This window comes from Hippoglossus hippoglossus, chromosome 11 (genome assembly GCF_009819705.1).
Source record: "Hippoglossus hippoglossus isolate fHipHip1 chromosome 11, fHipHip1.pri, whole genome shotgun sequence".
Classification (NCBI taxonomy): domain Eukaryota; kingdom Metazoa; phylum Chordata; class Actinopteri; order Pleuronectiformes; family Pleuronectidae; genus Hippoglossus; species Hippoglossus hippoglossus.
Window position 1 is genome coordinate 17,648,405 of NC_047161.1, and position 27,024 is coordinate 17,675,428.

The window sequence follows — 27,024 nt, forward strand, 5'->3', positions numbered from 1 at the left end:
ACTGAATGATGTTACAGTATTAAAATAGCTATTAATGTCTCAAGCAAAATAATAATGGCCTGTTAAAAAAACAGTCAACATGTCCAAATGTGCAGGTCCGAGTCATGAGTGGTGGAGCTTGAGTCAGAAGTCATGGAAATCAGTTGGTCCGACTCCCGGAGTCAAGTGCTCTTACACTGATGTGAGTCAGATGAGCGGCAGATACATTGATGAATGAACCAGGCAGAGCACAAGAACACAGACAGAACGTTTTAGGCTGAGTTACAGCACCGATGTTGTCTGTTTGGCTGAGGACCCAAGGTCAGATGTGTCACGGCAGAATTTGAGCGTCATCCAAATCTTCCAGCGTGCAGAGCATTAGAGGTCCATCAAACATCAACAAAACCCTGCTGCTCGTTGTGTTTGAGAAAGAAACTCAAGGACACTCAGGAACTCGTGCTGAGAGCTGAAAGTCATGTTTGCAATGAAAAAAGCAGACCTATTAGAGAAAAGTGCAGTTTGGTTCAACAGGTAGAACATTATACTCATTACAGAATGATGTCTATCGATCGCTGGCTAATCAGTAAACGTTCTTCGATGAATTTACCCCTAAATCTCTAATCATACCACTTACGATGATTTTTCTATGAGGGCTTTTTGTGCCGCCCCATTACCATGGATCAACTGCAGTGGTCGAGCTCCTCATGTTTCGTGCCAGCAGCTTCCCTTTGTGCTGCGTCTGCTTCACCTAATTAAATGAGTGCACACTCTGGTCTGATGGGGAGAAGCCTCTGGAAATGGGACAGTCCATAACTAAGAGTGACCTGGCATAAATATATATATATATATATTTTTTTTTTTCTTTTTTTTATGAAATAATGTTCATTTATTTATTTATTTACTTGTTTTGAATGCACGGGGGGGAAAGTTCATGGCACCATTAAAGAGCATGAGATCATTTTGTCTTTGTGCCAACAGCATGTTAGTGAAATACACCTCTGCTGCGCTGCTGCTGCTTTCCTCAGCAGTACACTATACAGAGCCTTTCATTTGACACAGTCATAAAGATCCTGAAACATTTGTATACAAACATTTATACCATATTTTATAAAACCTAGTTGTTGCAGATGTAAAGACATTTGCTTGATAGAGCACTGTGTTTGTCTACAGCTATAACTTCTCCCATGAGGACGTATTTTATTTTATTACAGCTGTGTTTTACTATGTTATCATTCATCATCTGTTTGTACACCAGCCTCCACCACTGGCTGTCCACAGTGGGAGTTATGGTTCTTGTTTAATACATTAATAAACACTTTTACCTGTTTACAACTACATCATACTGGGTTGTAAGTCAATCACGTATATATTTACTGGATGTAAAGGCTAAATATGGGGATTTGAAGTTAAGTGTTACATATTACCATATTGAGTAAAGATAAAAAGAATATGACATGTGAGTAGTATGAGAAGAATAACAACCGTCCAATCACAAAATTTGAAATATAAAGCATAGAACTTTCTTCAGTTTATTCAACTCCACAATCCAAATAGTGAAACCGCCTCATCAGTGTTTTAAAACAGGGAGATCTGAATTGTTCTATCACTGGGAAAACCCCTTAAAGGTCCATTAGCAATAAGTTGTTACAGCTCACTGTATCAAATACACTGAAATTAAAGTGCATGAAATACAAAACCAAAAAAGGCAACTTGATCTGACGCAAACGTTTTGTGAGTGTTGTGGCGTTAGAGCCTTTTCGGAGAAATCCAGCAAATCTGCAAATGAAATTGTGCAACACCAGAGGGAACAACCAGAGACATTACTCCTAATGAAAAAGACATGTGTTGATTCTGTCTCTGTTGACAGAAAAAGTGATGACAGCGGACAAGGAACCTGAGGAAATGTCCCCAGCTTGTGAAACTAGATACAGGAAAATAAAATAGAACAATAAAGTTTAACAAGAAGGTAACATATGAATCTGTGTGTTTGTGTGTACTGGTTTTACTTATTGTCAGTTTGTTGGTCACTTTGTATTGATTGTAAAGCAGCAATTAGCATTTGTTTGTGAGGAAGTGACACATTTCACAGATGTTTGTTGTTATTGTTCGTGTTGTGGTTTGTGATAAAAAAAAACAGGAAGGATTTTAGTAGATATTGTGGCTCATAAAAAAGGACAAAAACTGTGTATATTGGCGCATTTAACGATAGTTTACATGATATGGTTAATATTTCGTTCATATTACTGTTTCTTGGACAAAAAATTAAATTATACATCAGTAATAAATTAACTCAAAAAGTTATACATGACTGTTTGACATGAATAACTGTTAACTGAATAACATGACTGTTTCTGTTGTGTCTTCCATGTGCGTCATTTGCTATGTCCTCAGCTGCAGACGTGACAGATTGTGTATCACAGTTGGAGTTGCTCCACAGCGACTGTATTTTTATGCTTTGCGATCAAGGCTTTTTTCCTCTTTGATTTCCAGTTAGAAGCATTCGGCCTGACACTGTCAGGTGCATGTCCACTGCTTCCACCTTCCGCTGACTGCCGGTTGAGAGTGCTTCCTCCAGCCTGCTGACAGCAAACGTCCTGATGGCTCTTCCTGATGCTTCCTCTCTCCAAGGAGGCTGCAGGAGGCTCCTTGATGCCTTTACCAGCGAGCTGCTGCCCTGTGCCTCGGACACCTTGGGCCAGCTTGTCTTCAACTGCAGATAATCCCCCTGTTGACATGTTTGTATTGCACTGATCCTCTTCCAGGCACTGCACTCTCCTCAGCCTCAGTCGCCTCCTGCCTGCAGTCTCCTGCTGGAGGGAGCTGAGGCTCGGGCGTGTGGTCTCTCCACCACGTGAGGCCTGAGCTTTACCTCGGGGAGAAAGTAGAGGAGGGGCGGGTTTGCTGCACAGGGGAGCGGGGGTACCTCGACACACCACGTCCTCCAGATGCCTGTCTCCGTTCTGCTCTGCGGGGCTGGGGTGTGTCGGCTGGGGCCTCAACGATCTGTTTTGCTGCTGGGCTTTGAGTGTCTGAGTGGAAGCAGAGGGGGACGGAGCAGCTTTTATCGGTCTCTGTCGCACACTTGACTTCACCTTCCTTGTTGCATTCAGTGTCACATCCAGTTTACAGGAAGCTGGTTTGGCTTCTTGCTGGCCAAACTTAAGTTTCTGCCTCTGAGCCTCCTTCACCTCCTCTGGCAGCTCCAGCGGGGCCAGCTTCAGGGGGCGTCTCACGGGCTGATTCTCAGCCTCTCTCTCTAAGTCAGGCCTGGTTGGTTTGAGCTCCAACTGTGCGGTGCCCTCCTGCGTCACCGGAGAGGCCGTAAGCTGACCCACCGCCTCCTTTCCGTGTTTCGCTGACAGATGGCGACCAGGTGTTTTTGAAACGCGGCCATTTTTAGCGGCCAGCCGGAGGTTTTGGCCATTCAGAAGCAACATGGTATTTTTAACTCGGATGGTCGACATTTCTTCTCGCTGGGGAGCCCCCTGAACAAAAGAGACATCAGTGACTCATTTCAATCGTATTAGTAAAATGATAATGTGGCTCCCTGTTGTACCTACAATCCTTTAGCTCAGTACTTTTAAGCAGTATACAGCACTTAACATCCAATTATAACAAGTGCAAATCTCTTAGAGAGATAAATCGTTTAATTATTCAATTAACTGTTTTAGTTTATGAAGACAAGAATCATTCACCACAATGATGCCTTCAACTGGCTTATTTTATCCCCTCTAACAGTCCAAATATATTCAGTTAATTCTCATTTATAGTAACGAAAAACAGGAAGGTCAATTAACTAACTAATTATTGCAGCTCTAATTATTTATGACCAAAAGCCAATCAAAAGAGGTAAACAGATTTGGGAATAGCTGTTGTAGAGGTTACACGGGTTATTGAAGAGAATTGTGTTTATTTTGAATAAAAGAGATGCTAAAGGGACAAAACAAATAACGAGGCCAGAGGGATTTTTCATTACCTCTTCCAAACAGTTGTTTTTATAAATAGTTCAATGTTAAAAGCATTAACAAAGGATTTATTTAACCATTAGTTCTAAATGAGGTCTCATTGTAAGGTTGCGCCAAAGCTTCTGTTTGGGACAGAGAAAACAGCAAAATGCAAATACACCACACTGCTTAACTCTGCAGATAATATCACATTATATATACCCATATATATATAGAGATATATAATATATAATGTGTCACACAAACTTCTTTAGCATGTGGAATGAAACTACTTTACTTCTACAACTACCTCTTTAAAAATAAGCTAAATGCATATGACCCATGATATATATGAGCTTGAAACAGTTGAGTATGTGTTTGAACCCTGAGTACTAGAAGCAGGTTCCACTTTCACTGCACGTAATACCAACTGTCACTCTGTTAATTACCAGTGATCAACTGTCTAAGACGATACCGATAAAACAAATGAAATAAGAGCACAGTGATACTCACAGGTTTTGCAAACATCTCTTCCTTGATATTTGTGTGCAGAAATACTGTATAGTGCAGCAGTTGTTGTTGTCAAGGTATTTGTTGTTCCGTGCCACCTGGCCACAGGCAATGACACTGTAGTTGGAAGAGGTTTTAGCAGCCTTAATGTGATTAAGCAGATTAGGGTCACAGTGATCTCTGATGATCTCCTGCTCACAGGCAGCCAATGTGCACACTGATGGCCCGACAGTGTTGTCAAGAGTGTGTTTTCATTGTGCTCATTAGGACTCTGCATTTACATGGAATGAAATGAGTGGCGACTTGCTGCTTAAATGATAATGAAGAAGTTTAGATTAGGAAATTGAGTGTGCTTCACCGGCCACTAGATGGTGCCAGAGTCCTCCTTTGTGCATCAGCATCAGGAGAGTGTAATAGTGGCGTTAAGTGGCAGCATCAGCATCAGCATCACCATCATCATCATCATCATCATCATCATCATCAGTAACACAGCCAGATATTAAGCGGCTGGTGGCAACTGGACAGAGAATCATCTTCAAGTCCTTTACATTAGATCTTTTAAATCTTCTCTGAACCCAGTCTGGATTAAGCCTTTCATTATTGTTATATATATTTCTTCTTATTATATCTTCAGTATTCTCATCATATATTTAGTATTCTTGTATATTCATTTTGTAAATGCACATTTTATTTGATTACTGTGAAAAACCTTATTTTATTATTGTCCTGTCTTTTACTACTTAGCTACTTTACTTTTTCCACATAATGTACAAATTCGAATAGAGCTCTCCTGAAGACGTTCAGATGATTTTACTTGTACAACCACTGTCACGATAAACATCTTGAATCTTGGATCTATTCAGTGTTTCCAATTTCGTTTCTTTCAAACTATTTCAGAAAGAAATATCAAATACAATCTTTCTAAAAAATCTGTATCTCTGTGGCTGTCAAGATCCCCCAATGGAGACCCCACATTTTTTCCTTCAGGCTTCAAATCCTTCTAAAGACACAATTTGAGAAGGATAATCTGTCTGAGCTGCAAATGAGGAATCAGATGCATTAACCTGCATCAATAAGCATTTTCAAAGTTCCAAGGTGTCATCCAAGCTTTCACTAATGCTACTTTTAGTCTAGCTGCTGTAGTTAGCTTTGTGGAGCAGCAAAGGGCCTAGATATTTAAAGCAATCATTCAAAATGAATCATTTACACAGTATATACAGTCAAAGTGGACATTATTGTTGTTATTATCATCTCGTGAAGCGCAGTGATGTGATTAATCAAGGTAAAAGCCTTTATATCACTATTTCACTTTGAAACCTTGGAAGCGACTGAATAGAGGAGAAAGCAGCTGCAGCGGCTGTGACTCCACTATCTTCGCGATGTCCTCGAAATTATTCACATTCACTGAAGTTAAACTTTGATCAAATTCCCCTCTGAGTTCTGCCCTGTGCTGGTAATGGTATTTCAGAATAAATATCTACAGAGGATAGATAAGACAAGGATGCAGTATGTGTGTTTGTGTGTGTGTTTCTGTGTGTGTGTGTGTGTGTGTGTGTGTGTGTGTGTGTGTGTGTGTGTGTGTGTGTGTGTGTGTGTGTGTGTGTGCGTGTGCGTGTGTGTGTTGCCTGCAGGAATATCTGCAGATTTTAATCGCTTTCCGACAGCAGCTTGTTTTAAATTTTGGCTCCACCGCTCCCATCGTCCTCATTTATTGTGTTTTGAGGCGAACTGTCGTGGAGTTCTCCTGCGACGGATGAGACTCGTGTTAGCGTTCAACTTGTGCCTCCTGCAGTAGATCCATTTTTCACCCGTCAGACAGACTCAATCACTGCTGAAAATCTGCTGCTCTCAGTTGTCTATCTCTTCCCACCCCCATCTCCCCAAAAAAGAGCAGCATGTCAGCACCTGCTCATTGCGATGCTCCATGATATCATTGGTACGCTGGAGACGGTCCCACTGCAAAACAACTTGGCTCCGCTTACATGATCATTTAAGATGCAAAATTACAGGCTTGACGCCAAGCGAGGGCCTCAACGCCCCTCTGCCTCTGTTCTTATTGTGTTGTCCTCGGCGGTGCCTGACGTGCGCGGCTGACAGTATAATTACCGCGGTGTGGGAAGGGATAAAAGGAGATGCTGCCTGCTCATTCTCCCACTGAACATCCAGCTGCACTGCACGGGCCACTCGGGGAGAAGGGGAAGGCGGCTGGACGGCAGATCTGTTATCAGTCCAGTTTCTGCCAGAACTAGTGATACGTAACCTTCGTGGCCAAAAGGACGCTTTGACATGGCTCCCTGAAGACTCGTCCATGTTGGATCCATATTCACACTAGTTTTATGTCAAAATGTATAATTACAGCTAATCAAAAATAATAAAATCAACTGTGAATAAAAATGTGGTAATAACACAAACAATTTCCCTCGTTGATTTTTTAACTCACTGTAAGTGACACTGTCAGTTTGACATTTAGAGGGATAAACGTGAAGAGCCACATGAGATGATTGATCTCACCCTCATATTGTGTGATACTACAGACTGCATCGTCTTAAAGGTTCCCAATTTGTTTCTGAATCATCTTGTATCTTATTTGTTGAAACCCTCTTCACGTCCTGAAAACCATGGATTAATAAAGTCATAAAAAGAAAAAAAGCCCTGACAGGACTTTAACAAACACGACCAATCATGTATTCAGTCTGTGTGTACTTGTCTGTGAGTAACCAACTTGCCTGCCTGTGCTCTCACTGCACATGACCGGAGTCTCCACAAGTCAGAGAGACATACAACGCTGAAGCAGAAGTTAGAAGTTAGCCAGAAGTTAGCGAGCAAGTCGAGGAAAAGTCGTCTCTAACAGTTGTCAGTCAGTACACGTTCATGAGCTTTGACGTGAGGGCCGATGCGAGGGAGGGGGAAGTGTTGCCTGCTCTTCCTAGCTTTTCCACGAATTACCAACCCTAGCTTTAAGGTTTGTAAGGTCTCACTTGAATATTATCTCATTTTTACACTTTTTTATTTGTAAGATTATAACATGAGATGTAATGTGTCATTTTGTATTGAGGTTTAAAGGGGTTGGTGAGCAGATTTGCTTTTACATTCAGACAGTCATGTTAGTTTCCCCCCCCATTTCCAGCCTTTGTGCTCAGCTACTCTCTGTAGCTTCAGAGAGTGAAAGAGAAGAATCACACCTCTCATCTTACTCTCGGCGAGAAAGCAAATAAGCACATTTCCCAAATATATTAAAACGATTCCTTTAACACTCAGACTTATCGAAATAGAATGAAAGTTAAATAAGCAAAAGAGGCAAAGATTATTCTCTTTTTTTCCCCTGCAGCTAAGATTTCTCTGCTGTGATCTGATCCTTGCCTGAACGTCTGAATATTTAAATTTCGCTCGCAGTGTCTCTTTGTATGTTACAGCAGATGCTCGTGGAGGTCACACTCCTTTGGCTTGAAATGTTAAAAAGCCAAAATTCTCTAAACTTTTATTTTAAAAATGTTAAAGAATTGCAATCCCGGGAAAATTATTAGCTTTAGCTTTGCAAACGAAATATTCCCAGAGGTACTCTGAATTATCATTATCATTGTATGTGGGTAAAGTTGATCTTGAATCAGAGAAAGTGGCCCAGAGCGTTCTGCATTGAAACTGTTGTTTTTAATGAATATGTAATAATATGACTCCAGGCCTGAATTTTACTGTTTTGAAACAAATTTTTTTGTGAATTGAATGAATTTCTCAGCGGGGCAGCACCTGATGTTTTAAGAAGGTACAAGCAGACAGGAGGGGATTTGGAAGGAGGCTCATCATTTTTATTCAAGTGTGTTATGGCTTCACCCAGGCTGTGGAACCCAGTGAGTCATCCACACCAAATCATGCACACACACGCACCAAAAACAAGAAAAAAAAACTGAGAAAAAATAAATCATACAAATGTAAAATGTTCAATTCACTCTGAACAATTCTTAACAATCTCTTCTCAGTGTGGTGAGAAGACCGGGGAGTGTACTGTACAGACATCAGTTTCAAAACTGTGACAGAAGACGTCAGTGGGTTCAACATGACCATCAAACCATATGGATGCCAACGAGATGGGATACAATCTCCTGTAAGGAATATGGTACACGGTATTTGTTCATCAGACCTACAGAAGAACCTATTGCAAAGGATATTTCACAAATGTATGGAACACAGTCTTTCTGTTATATCATATTACGCAGAGAGTAGTGCAACTTGTGTCTCTTTGTCCCTGTCATAGGAAAACATGGCACTGTCTACAGAGAAAATGGCCCGCACATACTGCCACATGCAGTAAAATGACGCCTAGAAGCCGAGCACGACTACGGGGCGTGCAAGACGCCAAAGACCGGCCAACAGCCAGCCAATAACCGGCCAACAGCCAGCCAATAACCAGCCAATAACCAGCCAACAACCAGCCAACAACCGGCCAACAACCGGCCTCTAACCAGATCATCAGAATTCCGTTCACCTTTGAGTTGTTTGATGCCACGCGGCAGAGAAACATGAGAGAAAACACAATGTCGCACTGTTTAGTCTGTTGAGGGCCATGGCAAGTGTGTGAGTGTGTGTGTGTGTGTGGTTGTGTGTGTTGATGTAGCCATTTCTCCTCGCCATCTGTGCTATAGAGTAACATTCAGCAGAGGACCATCAATACGACACGTGGCGACGATGGCAGACAGATCTGAGTGATGTGTGTACATGTGGGAGGGGGTATGCAAAAATAAAAAAAACATCAGACGTGCAGCTCATGAGGAGCAAATGAGTCCAGTTGTTTGCTGCTTCCCTTCAGTGGAGGATCCATTATGGCTGATACATTCCCCAAAAACGTTGCGTGGTAAGAGTTTGACTGTGAAGCGAATGAAAGGCAGACGACTCATCATCATCAGTGACACTCAATATATTAGATATTCTCAACCCTGTCGGTGCTTGGAGTGTTTGATGGATCGGTTTGTGGCAACTTGAGTCCTATTTTCATACTTATGGCCACTCTGATAATGTTGTAATCCCCGACGTAACAGCTGAGACCTGGGAACAGTGAGGGAAGATGATTGATGAAGTATTTCTGTTCTCTTCCACATAACTTTGACGAGCGTTATCTAAGGCAAGTGATGCTATATTCTTGAATTCTTAATAAATCCCATGGAAAGAACAAAACCAATAGCCTGTGATTCCCTGTTGGTGACACTCTGATAGAAATCTTTAAAGCCGCACTTGTCAATATTTCTGTGTAAACCCTGGCTCACATGACCATGTGTGATAAGATACCACTCACAGTGTGAAAGCCACAGATAATTACCACCTCAGTCTGAACTTCTCCTCAGATCTGTATTGCTTTTTTAGTGTATATTGAATACTTGTTGTCCCTCTGGCGCTACTTGAGGGGTGGTGGGGGGGGTACTGATATTCCACCTACGAATGCACAATCGTCACTCTTTGTGTCTTGATCTTAACATTAGCCAGATGCTGATCTCCTTGAAGCTAATGTCCTTCTCCTGGGCGAACACGTGGTTAAACAGCAAGTCTGTAGGCCTTGTAGTTTTTGGACAGCGATGGAGCTCTGCAGCTCAGTGATGATTTAAACCTACTCCAACACTTCAAACAAGACTTATTAATCGGATCCGTTCATAGTTGGTTTTGTTAGTTTCTTAGGATTTGACCGAATGTTTCCAGCCTCATTCTTTAACGTTGATGTGACTTTCCCAGATCTCAGCAGTTGCCTCTATGAGCTCCGTACTGTTACTCGTCGACAGGAAGGACAGACAAAACTATGAAAATAGAAGAACCCGGTTGCTTCAAACTGGAATTATCTTTCAAGTCATCATGAGATGAGAAGGTCTTCAAAAGAAAGGAAGTGATTCAGTCTGCTGAGTGTGTACTTGATTCTAGAAGGTAAATCAGATATCGATTTTCAATTGAATGTGTTTTTTTCGGGACTTAGATCTGTCAATACATTAGCCACATCTGCTCTCTTGTTACCTCAAAAAGCTTCTGATGGCTAAAGCACAAACAGATCCGCAGCCATGGTATTTAAAATGTGCCCACTTCAACAGAAACACTGACTACTGTTTCTTCAAGGCACATATGCTAATGTGTAAAAATACATATGCATCTCAGCCATGAAAAGGCCATTTTATTCCAAAGGTTGTTATAAACATATTGTACAGGATATTTGTGATAAGCCGCTATAGTTCCGATAATGAAACAATGCTTTTCGGGCTTATCTTGGACTCCATGCCTGGTTACGTTCGTCTCGACTGAATAGCATCCATGGCATTTTACCATTTGCACAAACAGGGTGGCATTCAACTTGTGAGGCATGCTCAGCTATGCAGGAAATTAATAGAAGCCTGTAAAACACTAAGCTGCAAAGAATACTGAAGGTAATGCTTCTTTAAAGTCGAGGTCCAAAAATTTGTAGCAAGAATTGTTATCCTCCAGAAATATTGATTGATTCTGAAGAATAGAATTCGCTAAGGGAATAAAAAATAGCTCCCAGCCCTGTGCTAACATAAAAAAGATCACCTCTCCTTCAGTCTTTACAAAGATACATATTTAAATATACATTTACAACTAAAAATGCATTTACAAATCATGTTGAGCACATTAATCCTGCTTAACTTGGGAGATCAGGGGTAGTGAAAGGTTTCGACAGCAAACACTGGGCCAGCTGTGACAGAAAAGGCGGCTCTGGCTTTATAACAGGCCTATAATCAACGTAAATATCCAGAATTGCATCAAACATTTCCAAGCTACTGCGGCGCTCACAAATGATGCCAGCAGCCACAGCACTTGCCTCAGTGAGATGATGCATCTCAGTCGCATTTCTCAGAAAAATTCCTACCATTTGGAAACAAGGATTTTGATATGTACATTGTATTGTTTGGCCGCTGCACTTGCACTTCTGGGATTGTGTTTGATTTAGGAGTAAACCAGAAAGGAAAAAATATATATATATTCGTTCAAACCTGAGAACAAATATTATTGTACATTTTCTCTGAAAGGAAAATTAGAAAGTAGGCAACTAAAGTGTTTCCCTTTAAAAAACTGCTGGACTTTGGCAAAAGAAACAGCATATGTTGTAAATCATTCGTTAAGACTATTTGCCATTAAAATACTTATAAAGTTATGTTGAAATCATTTCCCCATTCATCACAAACAGTTCATGCACTTATCGGATCTTTCGGACATAAACAATCCTCCAAATCACTTCTCTTCCTCTGGTATTTTACAGACACCGAAAGGATCATACTGCTGTTATTAACTTTTGAATAATGCTGTCCCCTCACATGAACTCATACTCTTCAGATTGTTTCCGTAGTGATATGTTGAAGAGGTCGTGTTTTCCTAATGGCTCCATGAAGAGCATCAAAGCCTGAGAAGTTGTCGGCTCAGATCGGCATGCCTCCCCGTCTCAGTCAACACTCCTGCTCTCAGTGAGATCTGACTCAGGGTCAGCTGCTATATGGACATACATCACGTACTCTGCATTGACTTTGAGGGATGATCACGCTTGTCCTCGGATTAACATTTACTCTGCTTGTAAAGTCAGCTTGAAAAATGTGTGTGTGTGTGTGTGTGTGTGTGTGTGTGAAACTACTTCATACTTTTCAAAGTTCCTAATGCCTCAGATTAAACTTCCCATGACGATGTTCACTTTACTTGTCACAACTCAACCTGCCCCAAATCTCCGAAAAATTATGTTTCCATACATCTAAACAGCAACAGCAAATATTTTTGTATGAAACGTAATTGCTAGCTGGATTATGTTCAGAGGCAACAGATTATTGATGAATTAATGAAGCTCTACGTTTATTAATGGCATAAGAGTTGCCAGGAGGTGGTTGGGACCAAACACGCTGGAAGTCGGGGTGCTGAGGAAGCTGCAGCACTCCCTCATGGTGAGGTGCTGTAACTGCAACTCAAAAAAGTTCTCTGAACAAATCAATTTAAACAAAACTAATTTCATTTTCAAGATAAACATTTTAGAGCAGAATAGTAGTAGCCCTAACATCCTCCCATAATTAGAGCATTCAGTGTCTTTTCTGTGTAGCCTATGCAAAGCACACATGTAGTATACGTCGTATATAACGGCACAATCTGATAGGATCGCAGATTTTAGTGGTGGTAATAGTTTGATGAGCATCTCTAAATAATTGTAATGGCCCTAAAGCCAGGTTCAATGTCTTTTCGTATATTCAAATTCTAAAACTAGTATGAACTAATCAAATTAATAAAAATAAATCACAAGCCCTGCACTGTATTTAATATCACAGCATTTTATAGACTTTCTCTCAGCACCCCCAACTCATGCTGACTTCCAGCATCCCTGGTTTGGGTGAACGGCAAATGTACAAACCAGAGACCTCCTCACATCCAGAGTCTGAAGTTAGCTTTCGGCAACAGAAGCAGTTTGAGGTTAGCATCAGGAAAAATTATGGTTTTGGTCCAATATGAACATGTTGTGTCTGAAGTCACTGTGAACTTTGTCTATGTTAAAACTAAATCTTCCCCTAACCTTAACCAAATGCTGGCAGAGACCAAACATAACCATAACAAGTGTAATAAGGCTCTAGTAAATATTATTGTAGTGTGGATCAGAAATCTCGGATGGAAACGAATATGTTTAACATCATGTAAATGTAAATGTCAATTAAACACATATCTTCATTTGAAATTAATTTGCTGGAGCAGTCTTGTTGCAGAGAAACATGTATTTTAGGAGACCTGGGAAAAGAGGTAGACAAAGCCTGTGTGGGGTTTTGGCTTCAATCTTCTCATCCAGAAGGATTAATGAAAGATGCATCATTAGAGTTGTAGGACCGTGTATTTTGGAGCTTGAAACCATTCTAGAGGCTAAAACTCAATTTCCCCTGTGTTATATATCACTAGCAATGTGTTCTGGTCAGTTTTAGTGACTGTTAATAAAAACACTGGTATCACTTCCTATTTTACAGCAGTTATTCCCTTATGACTATTGAATACTGCTGCACAACAGTCAATGTAAAGAGGAGCCTGCGCACTTAGATTTAACTGACTGCGTATGAACGTCATAGGAAAAAAATATATATCCAACAAATAATGGGCGGAAAGGGCAGATATGCCTTTAGAACTGTTTTGACTCTTTCTGCAAAAGGCCGTGGGTGAGGATGAAGCTTTTATGGCCAGATCACATTCAGTGTGAGGGGTGAATGTCAATACCAGCAGCATGATCCTTTGAATCAAAGACAAACAACAGATGGCCATCAAACATCTGCTTTGAAAGCAGACCAAAGAATGTCACAAAACCATGGCACACTTACTTAAATGACATCTAATGCACATGCTAATATTGGCAACAATAATTTGGCTTGATATGTGGCGAAACCATTGAAATATATGATTGCTTATAGAAAACAATACCTGATGCTTTAAGTCATTTTAAATTCTCTGTCTGCAGTGAGGCAATGGAGTCGTAAATAACGGCAAAAGTTTCTTCAAGTTAAGGTGAAACAAGCATACTTCCTTTTTGAAAAATAGCATTTCCCCAGTGTGCATCGTTTGGTATGAAACCAAAGTTAATATATCAATTTTGTACTGCAAATGTAACAAGGAGGGTCTTGTAGTTTGTGTCTGGTTTAAATGGAGCAATCTCATGAAAAAATAGAAATCCATGCTTCATGCTTTGCATCCCGTTGTGTCCACGCTTGCTGTGTCCTTCATCTGATCCCAAGAATACTTTTTATTTTACTCGCAACCAAACAGGGAAAAAAGTGCTGAAATTAGATTTGGTAAGGAGCAGCATTGGAAATGTTTGACCTTGTGTATAAAACATGGAAACTCAGTTGTCCCATGTTTGTCAGGGTTCAGATAGATTTCCTTCTCCTCATGAGCTGGTGATTGTCTGTGAAGCTGTGAAGACCTGGAGACACAGAGCTGATGGGCGAAGGGAAGAAGCTGTTTTTCAAGGTGCTGGGCGAGATCTCCTCGATCCTGTAGGAAACTGAGCGAAAGTACTGATTGGGGTTCAGCTGCGAGCTGAATGAGTTCTGATGGGAGAAGGCACAGCCCAGACCTCCCATCCCTCCCCCAGAGCTGCCGAAGTCATGTGAGTGATAGTGCATACAGGAGCAGACTGACTGCAAGTCAGTCACCTCCGCCCGGTACGGCTCCCGCCGTTGCCGGCCACGCGGCATCGACTCGTCCTGGATGTGGATGATCATGCTGTTCCGGTTGCCTGCAAGCGAGGCCCGTTCCTCCGCATCCCGCCGCTCGTCCTCGCTGTTCATAGTCAGGAAGCGGAGCACGACCAGGTTGAGAAAGGCCCCAATGACCGTCAGGCCCACCAGGATGTACATGAAGCTAAAGGCCACATACAGCGGCTTCTTCTGGAGGGCCCGGTTCTTTTGGAGGGCCACAAAGTCCCCAAAGCCTATAGTTGTTAATGTGATGAAGCAGTAATAGTAGGACTGGAAGAAGCTCCAGTCCTCGTAATGGGAGAAGGCAGCCGCTCCTATGCACAGTGTGCCAATGCAGGAGAAGAATCCCACGGTCACCATGTTCTCCATGGACACGTCGGTGATGCTCATGCCGCAGCACTTCTTGATGCGCTTCAGGAGGTACTTGACAAAAGTGTTCATCCTCTCACCCAGACTTTGGAACATGACAAGAGTCAACGGGATTCCCAGGACGGCATAAAACATGCAAAAGGCCTTCCCTGCGTCGGTCCCCGGCGCTGCATGCCCATAACCTGAGGAGAGAGGAGACAGACACCAGAAATTAGTGAGAGAATACATCTAGCGGCGAGTCGTAGGTGATACCCCACCCTCCGACCACCTTTTGTTTACAAACATGACCAAGCAAGAAATTTGTCTAAGAGTCTGCGAGTGCTGCCAAAAGGGGGCATTGAATATGTGCATGCCACAGAAATGTTTCTGCTCATTAATCTTATTTGGGCTCAAAGATTGTGGCGGAGAGGGGCGTCCAATTAGTCAGAAGTTTCCGGTGAGGTAGAAGAGTTCGGAGGAGGGAGGGGGAAGGAGTCATGGAGGAGCCAGTGAAGCTTTTAGCTTAATTAAACTTTATCTTTAGACCACAAGCTGCTGACTCACACACACACGCACAGACTTTTAAAAATCAACCGGTGGGGACAACAATAGGATTCATACACTATACGAGTTTTCAAATGTAATAATATAAAAGATGTTACATGCTTTGCAGGCTATTTATAGAAAAGGACTTCAGAGATTTCATTATGAATGAGACTGGTGCTGTTGAATATGCAGGGATGAAGAAAAAGTGTGTCTCACTGATTGTCTCTCCTCCACCACAGCCCATAACTGAGAGTATTAAACATGGAAATCAGGGCCAAGAGACTCCCACCATCAGCTGGCGTGTGTATCACTTCCACAAGTGCCTTCCAAATGGAGACAAAGTATTTTCGGTGCACCTTGCAGCATTTTTCTTTAGACGCGTCCTGAGCAAGTTTTGTTTTGTGCTTTCAAATATTGATTCTGCGTTTTCCCATACGGCTTTCCACCCACTGAAGCACGTGTTTCCTTAAGAAAAAAAAATCTGACTTGCACTCGCAACCAGAGTACTTCTATAAGTACAATGTGTGTTATTGGCCCGAGGTCATCAGTGGAATTGAAAAAACATACTGTACTGGTACAGTAGTTAGCTTCACATTATCAAGGTTTTAAAGGCAGACATTTGATTGACTTTAATCTTTTTGATATTTGTTTAGAATAGTGTCATTAGAATGGCACATATTTGGGGCAAACTTTACCTGTGTGTGTGTGTGTGTGTGTGTGTGTGTGTGTGTGTTTGTGTTTCCAGCTCTTGGAGCAAAACACTTCACCTTTTCCTAGTAAACGTTAACAGATTTATCTACTCCTTCGCAGATATTTTAACCTTATAACTAACATATTCTTGAACTGAATGAGGGATTTTATTAGTATTCTTCAGTTTTAAAGATTAAAGCTAAGCAAACAGCTCCTCTGGCAGTCCCACCTGACCTGACCTGTGTGAGAAAAACACTGAATTTTAACAGGGAAACTGCTTCATTCTGTTTATCTTGTCTTAATTATCAGGCCCACTTGTTTTGGAGAGGTGGAGACCTCTGCGGATAATTAGGCTCCTGGCAAGAAGAAAATAAAAACACACTCCTGAAGACTGAAGCAATCCAAGCCTAAAAGTATAAGGGCAATGGGCAGTAACAAATCCTGCAAATGTATATAATACAATGAAATACTTAGGAAAATGACAACTGAACACAGTCAAACCGTCTTCAATTAAGACTTAAAAAAAGAATACAGACTCCAAAGTCTTTAATGATAGAAAACAACCTGTTTTAGAAGCAGCAGCACTTTAGTCCATTCCAATCTTATAGTTCAAGTGACGATGTGTAATATGCAGGTTCATGGAAGGACCCAGTGTATCGTCAGATGGCAAAGTTAAACACAAAAGTTCAGAGACATTTTAAACTGTAAGTTGCCCTTATTCCTCTTATGAGGATGTGCAAACATTGCAGTCTTGTGTCTTCAGTCATTGTAAAATGAAGGCCAACATTTTTCAACCCAAACTATTAGAACCGAAATGAACAATAGCTGGCTGGACTCGAATGGGGAGTCAGCAGTTCTAAGCAGTTGTTGCTCATGGAAAGCTTTGAGACCTGCAGCTTCTATTTTTTATATTTCAAACAAACTCTGATAAACCCTCTGTACTCTACCTGTTCAGCAGACAGACACAATTATCAAATAGCTGGTAACAACGTGGAGCACTGGAGCAGATAAAGAGATGAATATTTCCCCCTGGAGTGTGTGGAGACAAAAATAAAGTGGAAGAGTGAATATGTTATGTGCATTCGCAAGGTGCCAAGAAACACAAATTCAATCTCCTTCAGTTCCTGTAGCCACTGTAAACTGATGGCAGAGGCCTCACAATTAAAAAGGAGGAAAGGTAAAAACATGTTAGCAGTTTTATTTGGGGCTGAAGCTCTCCAGAAGCCCTGCTTTCCTTTGGTCTGACTAAAGTTACATGATGCACCTGCAGAATGTGTCATTACACGGAGGCTTTATAGAATACTGGTAGATCCTATATGATAAAAGCTAAATCAATGGGAACCAGCATGAGGATTAGTTCCCCCCCAGCTTTGTAGAGATGATATCTCAGAGATAGCATTGGTATTAGAGTGGCTGCCTAATTCACTGTTAGATCAGTTGTAGAGATCTGACTCTGAAGCTACTGTAATACAAACAGAGCAAATGGACAATCCAGCTCTTATCTCCATGGGCTCCAGTTGTTGCCCGTAGCTGTCGGACACCATGGCAACAATATTTGTCTTGCTCGCACCCCCCAAACAACGGTTCCATTTTATCCCCCCAAATAGAAGATAAAGAATATTATTCCGATTATAAAGTACTATGTTGCAGAATCATCGTTTACTGGCATTGATAAGGCTCAGAATGTCCCATCAAAATGGTTCTGATATTCCTGAAATTCTGACACGCAAACTATTCATTTACAGGTTTTTGCCATGTATTTTTTTTTTCTAAGGTCATACCATCTTTTTATTTTATTATTTTGCATATATATATTCGTACTATTTTACTACCTTGTCTTATTATTTCATTATTATAGTTGTCCTGTCAATTTATTTTGCCTCGTTTTAATCTCTTGACCTCTTTTATTCATTTTTTTTTAATTTAATCTTTCTTTTGCTTTTTAACAAATTTTTTAATTGTGCTTTTTGATTTTAAATGTATTTATTTTTATATTCTCATTGTTTTTGTAATATCCCTGTTTACACTTGAATCTATCTCTCTGTATGAAATTAAATTGCCTTAAACTCAAAAGTAGGATAGATCACTCTTCACCCTGAAAACAGAATTATCTTAACTCATGGTCAACTTTCAAGGAACATAATTATGTTTTTACACATTAACCAGGTTTCTAATCTCCCTCTACTTATTATCATGTTACTGTAGCTCCATCATATGTCACCTGAGCAAAGTTTTAGTCAGTGGGACCCTGTGTGCAGCCTGGAGAGAAAAATCTAAATACTATCTGAATATTAAAAATCAAAAATACAGGGTGGCGTTAAATTCACAAAAACATGCAGATCCACTGGTCGGCCCCTGAAGGTGGAGCTCAGTGCAGGAAGCTGCTGGATGAGCCGCAGGTCAGCAGCAGCTGACTGGGTACTGCTGGTGCGTGCCGACTGCAGATGAGCTGATTGAATTCTTTGAACAATGAGCAGCGATGTGAACATCACATGCACGCACAAAGGTGAGTGGATACGATCCACAACATGAATAACCTTATTAAAAATATCTAAAACACACAAATCTCACTGTTCTTCAATGGAACACTGGTAGGATATTAACCGTAAAATGCTCTGTGGAAATAAGATAACAAAGCTAAATATGAAGCAACTATCTAACGAGGGGCTTCATCTGGGTAGAAGATATGAGCAATTCATTGGGACTCTTCAGTGTCTTCTAATCTAATTTATGCAGGAGGAAAATGTATTTAAGAAACTTTGCATTCTGCCAGTGAAAAATCAATTTAGATCAAAGTAAACATCATGTGCAAGACGCAGTACAACATGCTTGTGGCGTCCCACAAGTGTTAGTGAATAACGATTACAGATTTGCATTCTGCACAGCCATCTGTCTTCCTCCACCCATGCTCAAAATTAGCAAATTAATTGATATTGATCCTTATTGCTCAAATTTGCTCTCATGGAGTAATTAGGACATAATGAAATACAGTGGGGGCTGCGAGGAAATGAAAACTCTCATTTGATTTTAACGGCGCTCCTCCGCAGATCATCTGTCAACTCTGTGTTTTACACTGGAAGACATTACACTGACTAACAACTGTTTCTGTTTGGACGAGCTATTTGAGGTTCCTGTGCGACTACCTCGCTCTCCACAGCCTCTCCCTGCCGGAATGAGACCGGAGTGTATTAGGTATCGATTGGACAGCAGGGTTGTCACACTTGTATGTGTTTCCTGTTAGGACTGCCATCCTTTTTTTTAAAGCTTAAGACTGGCCAGAAACAAGAAGTGTCATCTGGATATGTAAGAGATAACACTAAGGAAGTCATGAAAGTAGTATATTAAAGAGGAGAGAGAAAAAAACAATGGAATCAGTGATGTGGTATCAGCTTGCGCACCAACATTCATTAGTGTCCCTTACATTTCCAAGGCAATAAATACAGGATGATTAACTGGGATTTACAGGGGCTCTGGGAGACGACCTGCACACCTATGAAGAGGATATGAACTCGTAAAAGTAATCATCTGTGACATTTTCATATCAAATAATGGCTACTGTTCCGTCATGGATCGGTTGACGAGTTATTTATGGTATTTATGTTATGTTGCGTATTTCAAATGATTCCACAGGTTGTGATGCATTTCATGAGTATAAGTGTGAGTATTCTCCTTTATAGATTCTAAAACACGAAAATGACTACATGGGCCTCCATAAGTCAAAGGGAAAAAGATAATGAATACTTAAACCGCACTCAGAGAGCAGCCCCCTTAAAAAACATTGTTTAATTCACTAGACCCAGAATTTTATTTGGATATACACCAAATTGCACACATACTAAATATCAGTGCCTCTAACGTGTCAAATTTTCAAAATTTGTCAATTATTCTCTGAAAAATCTACAGTAAATTGAAAAACATCCCATCTCTCAATGTTAAAGAAAGTAAAAAATTATTCCTCGGTCCGCTCCAAAATTGAATGGGCTCTTTCCTGACCTGTACTACATCCTTCCTACAAATTTGATGGTAATCTCCTTATCTTTTTGCCTTATCCTGCTAACTAACAGACACACAAACAAAAACAAAGAAACAAATGCAGATGAAATAGTAATAAATATTATAACCTCCTTGACAGAGGTAATAACATAATTCTTTTATTATAAGTAAATCTTTGCCTATATTTTTCCAAACCAGTCTCCTAAAGTATTCCTGTTAAGTCGTTAATGGGATGTGTGTTTTTTCTGTGGCAGCGCGGCACAGTGTAATCTGTTTGTCCTCTTATAATGACTCTATTATCTGCTGTTGTCTTGGGAACAGACATATTTGCTCTGCAACACAGACAGCCCTGCCACGCACAGGTGCCTTTGTGCTCATGTGTGCACAGGTGAAGGTGCGTGTCTGTGCACACGACAATGTGTAGCGCTGTCGAAACAGACTCACGCTCTTTAATAAATGGTAAAAGCACGAGAAAGGCCCGGCCACTCAAATATTACATAAAAAGTCACATGTTGGAAAACGGTAGGTTGCGCTCTCTTCAATTCAATTCAATTCAATTTCATTTTTATTGCGCCAAATCATAATAAACATTATCTCGAGGCATTTTACAAAGAAGGTCAAGACCTTAAAACTGTATAGAGAAACCCAACAGTTCCCACAATGAGCAAGCACTTTGGCGACTGTGGAGAGAAAAAACTCGGTGCATCCATGCAGGCCTGCAGAGAGGAGTGAAGACGGATAAGACCATGGGACGTGTGCTCCTTTCAATCTATGTTCTCCCACAAGCTTCAGTGGGAAAACTTTGTTTGTGAAAGCACACCACTTATCAGAAAGCAGCAAGATGTGTGTGTCTGTAACACAGAAATACACAATCTGTTCATTAAGATGCTGTAAATTGCAAATGTATACCAGATTTTTGGAACCTCAAAAGAAATGTTTGAAAATGTTGCTTTCAGGACAAAAGACATGTAATGATTACAGCAATAGCAGCTAAAAATAATTTACAGTACTTGGTGGCATTATTCCACAAGCCCGGCTTTTGAAGTGGAATTAAACAGAATCTGTCGACCATCTGTTAAAAGTGAAGCATGAATAAATACCATGAGATGATAAACATGGGAACTTATGTGACTTAAAAGATGATAATTTTAGTTTAGCATAGTGCAGCAGTTTTCTGTTTCACTGCACATCTGTTGAGTCACTCTCCAAATGTTTGAACAAACCAGAGTGGGAAGTGTGATAACATGTCTGCACAAAGGTGCCGCCTGAAAATAGTTCTAGTGTCATTTGAAGTAGGAAGAGGTTTAAACTGTAGCTCAATACACAGTCATATCATCACCTTTTTATGCAACCCAAGCTACTATCAAAAAGGCTCTATTTCAATCATCCAAGTGCACAGTGCACAGCACACGGTGCATTTAGGGTGTCTCCAAATCCAGTTTGGCTAGTTAGATGGAAAAAGGGGTTGCAGCACCAGGGGCATGGTTCAAAATGGTTGTACTGAGTCTCTTAGCTCATCATGTGTGTTTTAGGGGTCACATGCAATGAACTCAATAAGCACAGTGCACGTATGTTGTTATCTCGATAATGTGAACTGAAAATAACAGTGAATTACTGAGCCACTGACTTCAGACCAGGTTTTTAATGGCAAAAATCACAGACTTCCGCTGTCTAAAGATAGCAATGCGCCAACAATGCACCTGACCACACCTCATTTTAGGACCAACACGCCAACAGGCACTCTCTGCTCTATCTAAAGAACTTGAACGTCTGCACAAAACATTTTGACAATCCGCTCAAAGGTGATTGTGATATTCAACTAGATAAATGAAACTCTTTCATGCAGGTGACACCAAATTTCCAGACTGACCGAATTCATCCATCCAAGAGTACTCAAGACGTGTCACTGAAAACTCAAAATCCTCAAGCTGGCACTGGGAGAAAAGTCTCAAGTCACGAATCTGGTTTTGAATCTACCCACTGGGGACCGTGAATGTCTGTACAATATATCATGGCAATCTATAAAACATAGGATGAGATTTTCAGTCCGGAACAACGTGGTCCCCAAAGATGATTGTTGAAAGCCAAGGAGCAGAATAAAAGGCAGATACTACATCAAGATGTATATCACCACATCAAGAGACTGAAATAAATATAATCCCTCAAAGGAAATGCAAATGTGTTTTCCAGCTATCTCAATTTATTAAATACATCACCCCCCCCCCAGTGTGTCTCTCCACATATCCCATCCAAAGTGCCTCTAATGGTTCACACATTCATGAATATAGCAAGACAGCTTTCATCATAAACTGCATGACTCAACCTTTGTTTGGCTTCAATCCACTTTACTATGACTTATTTTGAATGTCTGCCGACACCCACAACGTCAGCTTCATATGTCCGCCTGAGCGAGTGTGACTCATTGTTGCTCCAACTATAAATTGACACAGCTGGCAGCCTAAATTAAATTATTATACATTTCTATTATTATAGCATAAATATTAAAAAATGTTCGAAAAAAGGATTTTGAATGATCCAATGATGGTTTCATGAATTAACAAGCTACACATACTGAGATTCTGAGATCCAGCAGACACTCAACGTTTATCCTTAAAGCAACTGAAATCTGCAAAGTACTTTTTTGTAACATTAAGTATTCATGATTGAATTAAGAGACGATCAAAGTAACGTTTGGAGAAAACATTCTCGGAGGCTATTCATACAGAGTTTAGCAAAGTTTAACACAAGCAAACAACCACATTGATTTTAAAGGGGATTTGTTTTTTCGTGTATTGCTGAAGGCAAGGATGTAGATGAAGTCTGTGCTTGTATGAACCATTAAAGTTGTAGTCTGTAAAATCAAAACAATGAGCTGAAAGGTGCTAAAAGGCTCAGTAAATCAATAGCTCATAAAATAAATCTATCTGTCTTTGTGTCAGCAAGTTAAATCTTCTTTTCTCTCTCTATCTTTTCCCCTTGTTTCTCTCTCTTCCTTTCACCTCGGCCAGGTGTCCCCACATTAATCCACTTCCTGTACACCTGTAGTTTCAAAATAAAAACCTCTGCAAAGTTGTGTAATTGAGAATAGATGATGCCACTGCAAAATATTTATAGTGGAAACAAGGATGTAAGAAAAATGTTAGTTAAAAAAACTTCGCTGGTGCAGCTTTAACATGATTTCATATTTTTTGATGTCTTACTAAGAGAAAGTTTTAAACTAGAAGAAAGACAGAAATGGAGACTTTTTATTAGATAACGGAACTTTTTTTTTTTTTCTTACTATAACTACACTTACAATAAATGCCATCAATACTAGAAAGAGCTGCATCATATCTTTTTTTCCAATTGGACTGATAGCATACATTATTCATGTGGAAAACAGTATGTAATATTCACGCCAGATTAGAATAGAAACATAGTTAATATCTGCCTAACACTTGATCCTCTAATCACATCGTTTTGTCATGAGAGTACGACAGAGTAATGGATACCTCAGTCTGTTTTTAATTTATTTTTACACACAGCTGGTTATATAACATACCCGTATCATCCATTATTCATAACACTATCAAGGCAGTCCCTCATTAGCACCCACACACAGCCTGGGTAGTTACTCTACAAGTGTCAAGCAGTTGCTTAAACCAGCACCTTTTGCCTGTTTGATCCCCAGGTTAATCTGCCACGTATTGCTTCAGGTGCCACGGTGGCATTAATAGCTACAGGCCGTGGCATTTTAATGAAGGTCAAGAAGAGCAGGGAGCACAGAGGTGAGAACACCTTGTTCGGCTCTCGTCTGAGTCTCCACCGCGTCACCGACAAGAGCTTAATGTGTCTGAGGAGCGGGAACACCATGGTTACCTTCGACAGACAGGGCACCTTTACTATCAGTGCTTTCTGAAACACTAAGTCTGCTCACAATTCCACTTTGTTATGGTGCCTTAATGGTTATGGTCTTTCAGCGCGCCTGTCTTCTCCGCTCTGTTGTCAGGGAAAAAATGTCAAACATGATATTCCGTGTCAATGAAGAGGCAATTCCAGAGATATTAGAGACGTCTGCCTGCAGCTTAGAAAGATCACATTTACATTTTAAGCGTTTTGTCCAATGTTGTTATTCAGAGGACTTAAAATTAGAGCAGGATCCTGTGTGTGTGTTTCATCATCCAACATTCTGACAAATGAATGTTTGTTATGAACAACTTTCTTAATACAAAAGTGATTCTATGTATTTCTAACAAGAAAGTGTTCCAGACATAAATCATCTGTCTCAGGAAGTCTTTATTGTTGTCACCCAATTTTGAATAAACACAAAAAAAGCTACAGAACAGCATTTGCTTACTTCGTTCCTTTGTCGTTTTGTGCTGGGCAGGTACTATAGAGTAGATTTATCTCTCTACTAAATCTACAATTTCTGCTGGGGCAGGGCAGCGTGCCTTCAGGGGAACTGAGTTGAACCTTCTTCTATATCCTTGGATAAACAACAGCATCGTTTTCATATGTTATATCATGTGACATTCACAGGTGTCAGGGGTGCTGATTTCTATCATGGCAAAAACATTCATAGGATCACTTCCTGTTTGGCAATTTCTCTTAAAAGAAAAAGCACAACGTTCATTATGTTGCTGCGATGCTTTATATCAAACTAAATTGCAGATTTTTTATTTTGAAAAGATGTGAACTTGGATCTGAAGATTGTGTCGACTGCTTAACAGACCTCTGGAAAGCCGACATGTAATGTATGACATTCAACATAAACATAAGCTGCACACTGTAACAGTAATAAATCCAATTCTGTTTTATTTTATGAAAAACATTATCTATGAAATCTTCACTGCAGATAAACCAGGTAGGATGAACACAAAGTTTTCTAACTTCACTCTGCACCAACAACTGTTCATAAAAAGCTCTGCTCACAACATCCAGCACACAAACAATAACAAGTGACAGTAGATTGTAGAACTGTTTGACTCACTAATGACCAGGAATAATTCTGAAGTAGCTCCAGAGCATTAACACAAGATGAGAGAACAGAACATTCCAAACAGGCAGGTTTAGAAGGGACTCTCCACTCGCGACAGCAAAAGCTAATGTTGTCCCATTTGGTGCTGGGCAGGTAATGTACACTGGATTTATCACAAGAAAACAGATGCATCTGGAAACAGGATAGATGCAGCGAACGAACCACAACAATAAAGAATGTCAGTAGACACAGCAACAGTGAATGGAAAGATAGTAAAACAGTCCCGGGAGCTGAGGGGAGCTGCAGCGTTGAGTGATAAACAAATGTTAACTATTAGCTTGAGAAAATCCCAAATGATTCCATCCAATATTGTTTGCAAATAACGGTCAGATGAAGTCAAATAGAGAACGACAGTCGGTGGCACTAACTTTCCAGGCAGGTGCCATTTATTCTTGCATAAAATGAGGCCACAACATGACGACATGATTAAAACAGCACCACTCAAGCATCAAATGATCCAAAACCTCACTACTGTTTCTGTTCGTTTCATGTATTAATTTCAGGAAGGTCACATTCTCTGCCTTTTGCTTTTATCAACCAACTTTCCCACCTCGGCCAAGTATAGAAATATTTGACACGTGTTTGTTTATCAATTCTTTGGGGCATTTCTGCTCAGCAATTGAAAATGCAACATACACACAGGTAGATGGAAATGCAATCACATAAAACTATTTATGCATCTGTAAAATGTGGTTTGCTGTAATTATTTCAAGAAACCAATCTCGGCTCCTGGCACCAGCTGAATGTAAACTGCAGTCCAACGTGCCCCACTCTTTACTGACACAGCCACTTGTAAGACTTCCTGAGAAATGTCTTGTGTCCTGTTGCTTCTACTGTTTCTACTTGTGACAATAATGACCTCAACCAAGGAGGTTGTGTTTTTACCCGTGTCCATTTGTTTGTTAGCTCGCGGGATTATGCAAAACCTACTGGATGAATTACCACGGAAGTTGGTGGAATGCGGTATCGCTCAGGGAAGAACCCATCAAGTTTTGGTGCAGATCTGGATCAGGAGCAGGTCCAGGAATATTTTTTTCACTTTTTTAACATTGTGAGATCGTTTTTTTCAACATTTTGGGTGATTTGTCAGAGAAGAATTCATGGATCTTGATTGAAAAAAAGATGGAAGAGATTTATGACTGAGGGTCATTTAGTGCAGATCCAAATACAAGACTGTTGGGCCTTGTTGGAGGTATGTGCTCGACCAGGGCAGTAGTCATAATAGTCATTATGACATCCCCCCCAATGTATAAATATGGTCAACATGGCCGAATAATAATAATAAAATTATAATGCTATTTTTTTAATATTAAACATTGTGGGCCCTAATGTATTTGCTGTCTTATGTCTTAAGTCTAAAGTATACATGCTAATTTAAAGATATTTATGTATATTATATATAATTTGATATACTTATGTAATTGTATTTTTAAAAATATAAACAATTATATATAAACTTATATAAAATAAACATGTTTAATTTACGAAGCACACATTTGACTAAGAATACAGTATTAAACATTGTTTTAAATAACAAAATACATAGAAATGTATTTTTGAAATGTATACATAGAAATGTATTTTGTGTGTAAATAATGAGTTGTGAGATTTTGCCCCCCCCCAATGTTCACTTCATGATTACGTCCATACTAAAAGTATGCACCTCAAGCACCAGCAACAGACAGACTCCACGATTAGGGGGAAATTCAAAAGACTACATCAGTCTGTACCAAACGGCTCCTGTGCTCCAGCTCACTTCACATTTACACGATTCCTGTCAGGGAGTGGAGACGCTCTCAAGGTCACAGGA

The 27,024-nt window shown here is 40.3% G+C and overlaps 1 protein-coding gene across 1 annotated transcript in view; it reads right to left on the reverse strand.

Annotated features, from left to right (window-relative positions):
- Window positions 1-13,303: 13,303 nt before the first annotated feature.
- Window positions 13,304-27,024, reverse strand: part of kcnk9 (potassium channel, subfamily K, member 9) — a 39,235-nt gene continuing 25,514 nt past the window's right edge. The window contains exon 2 of the mRNA XM_034599382.1: window positions 13,304-15,171. Within this exon, the coding sequence (XP_034455273.1) occupies window positions 14,288-15,171 (884 nt within the window). The 3' untranslated portion in view covers window positions 13,304-14,287. The remainder of the gene's footprint in view (window positions 15,172-27,024) is intronic.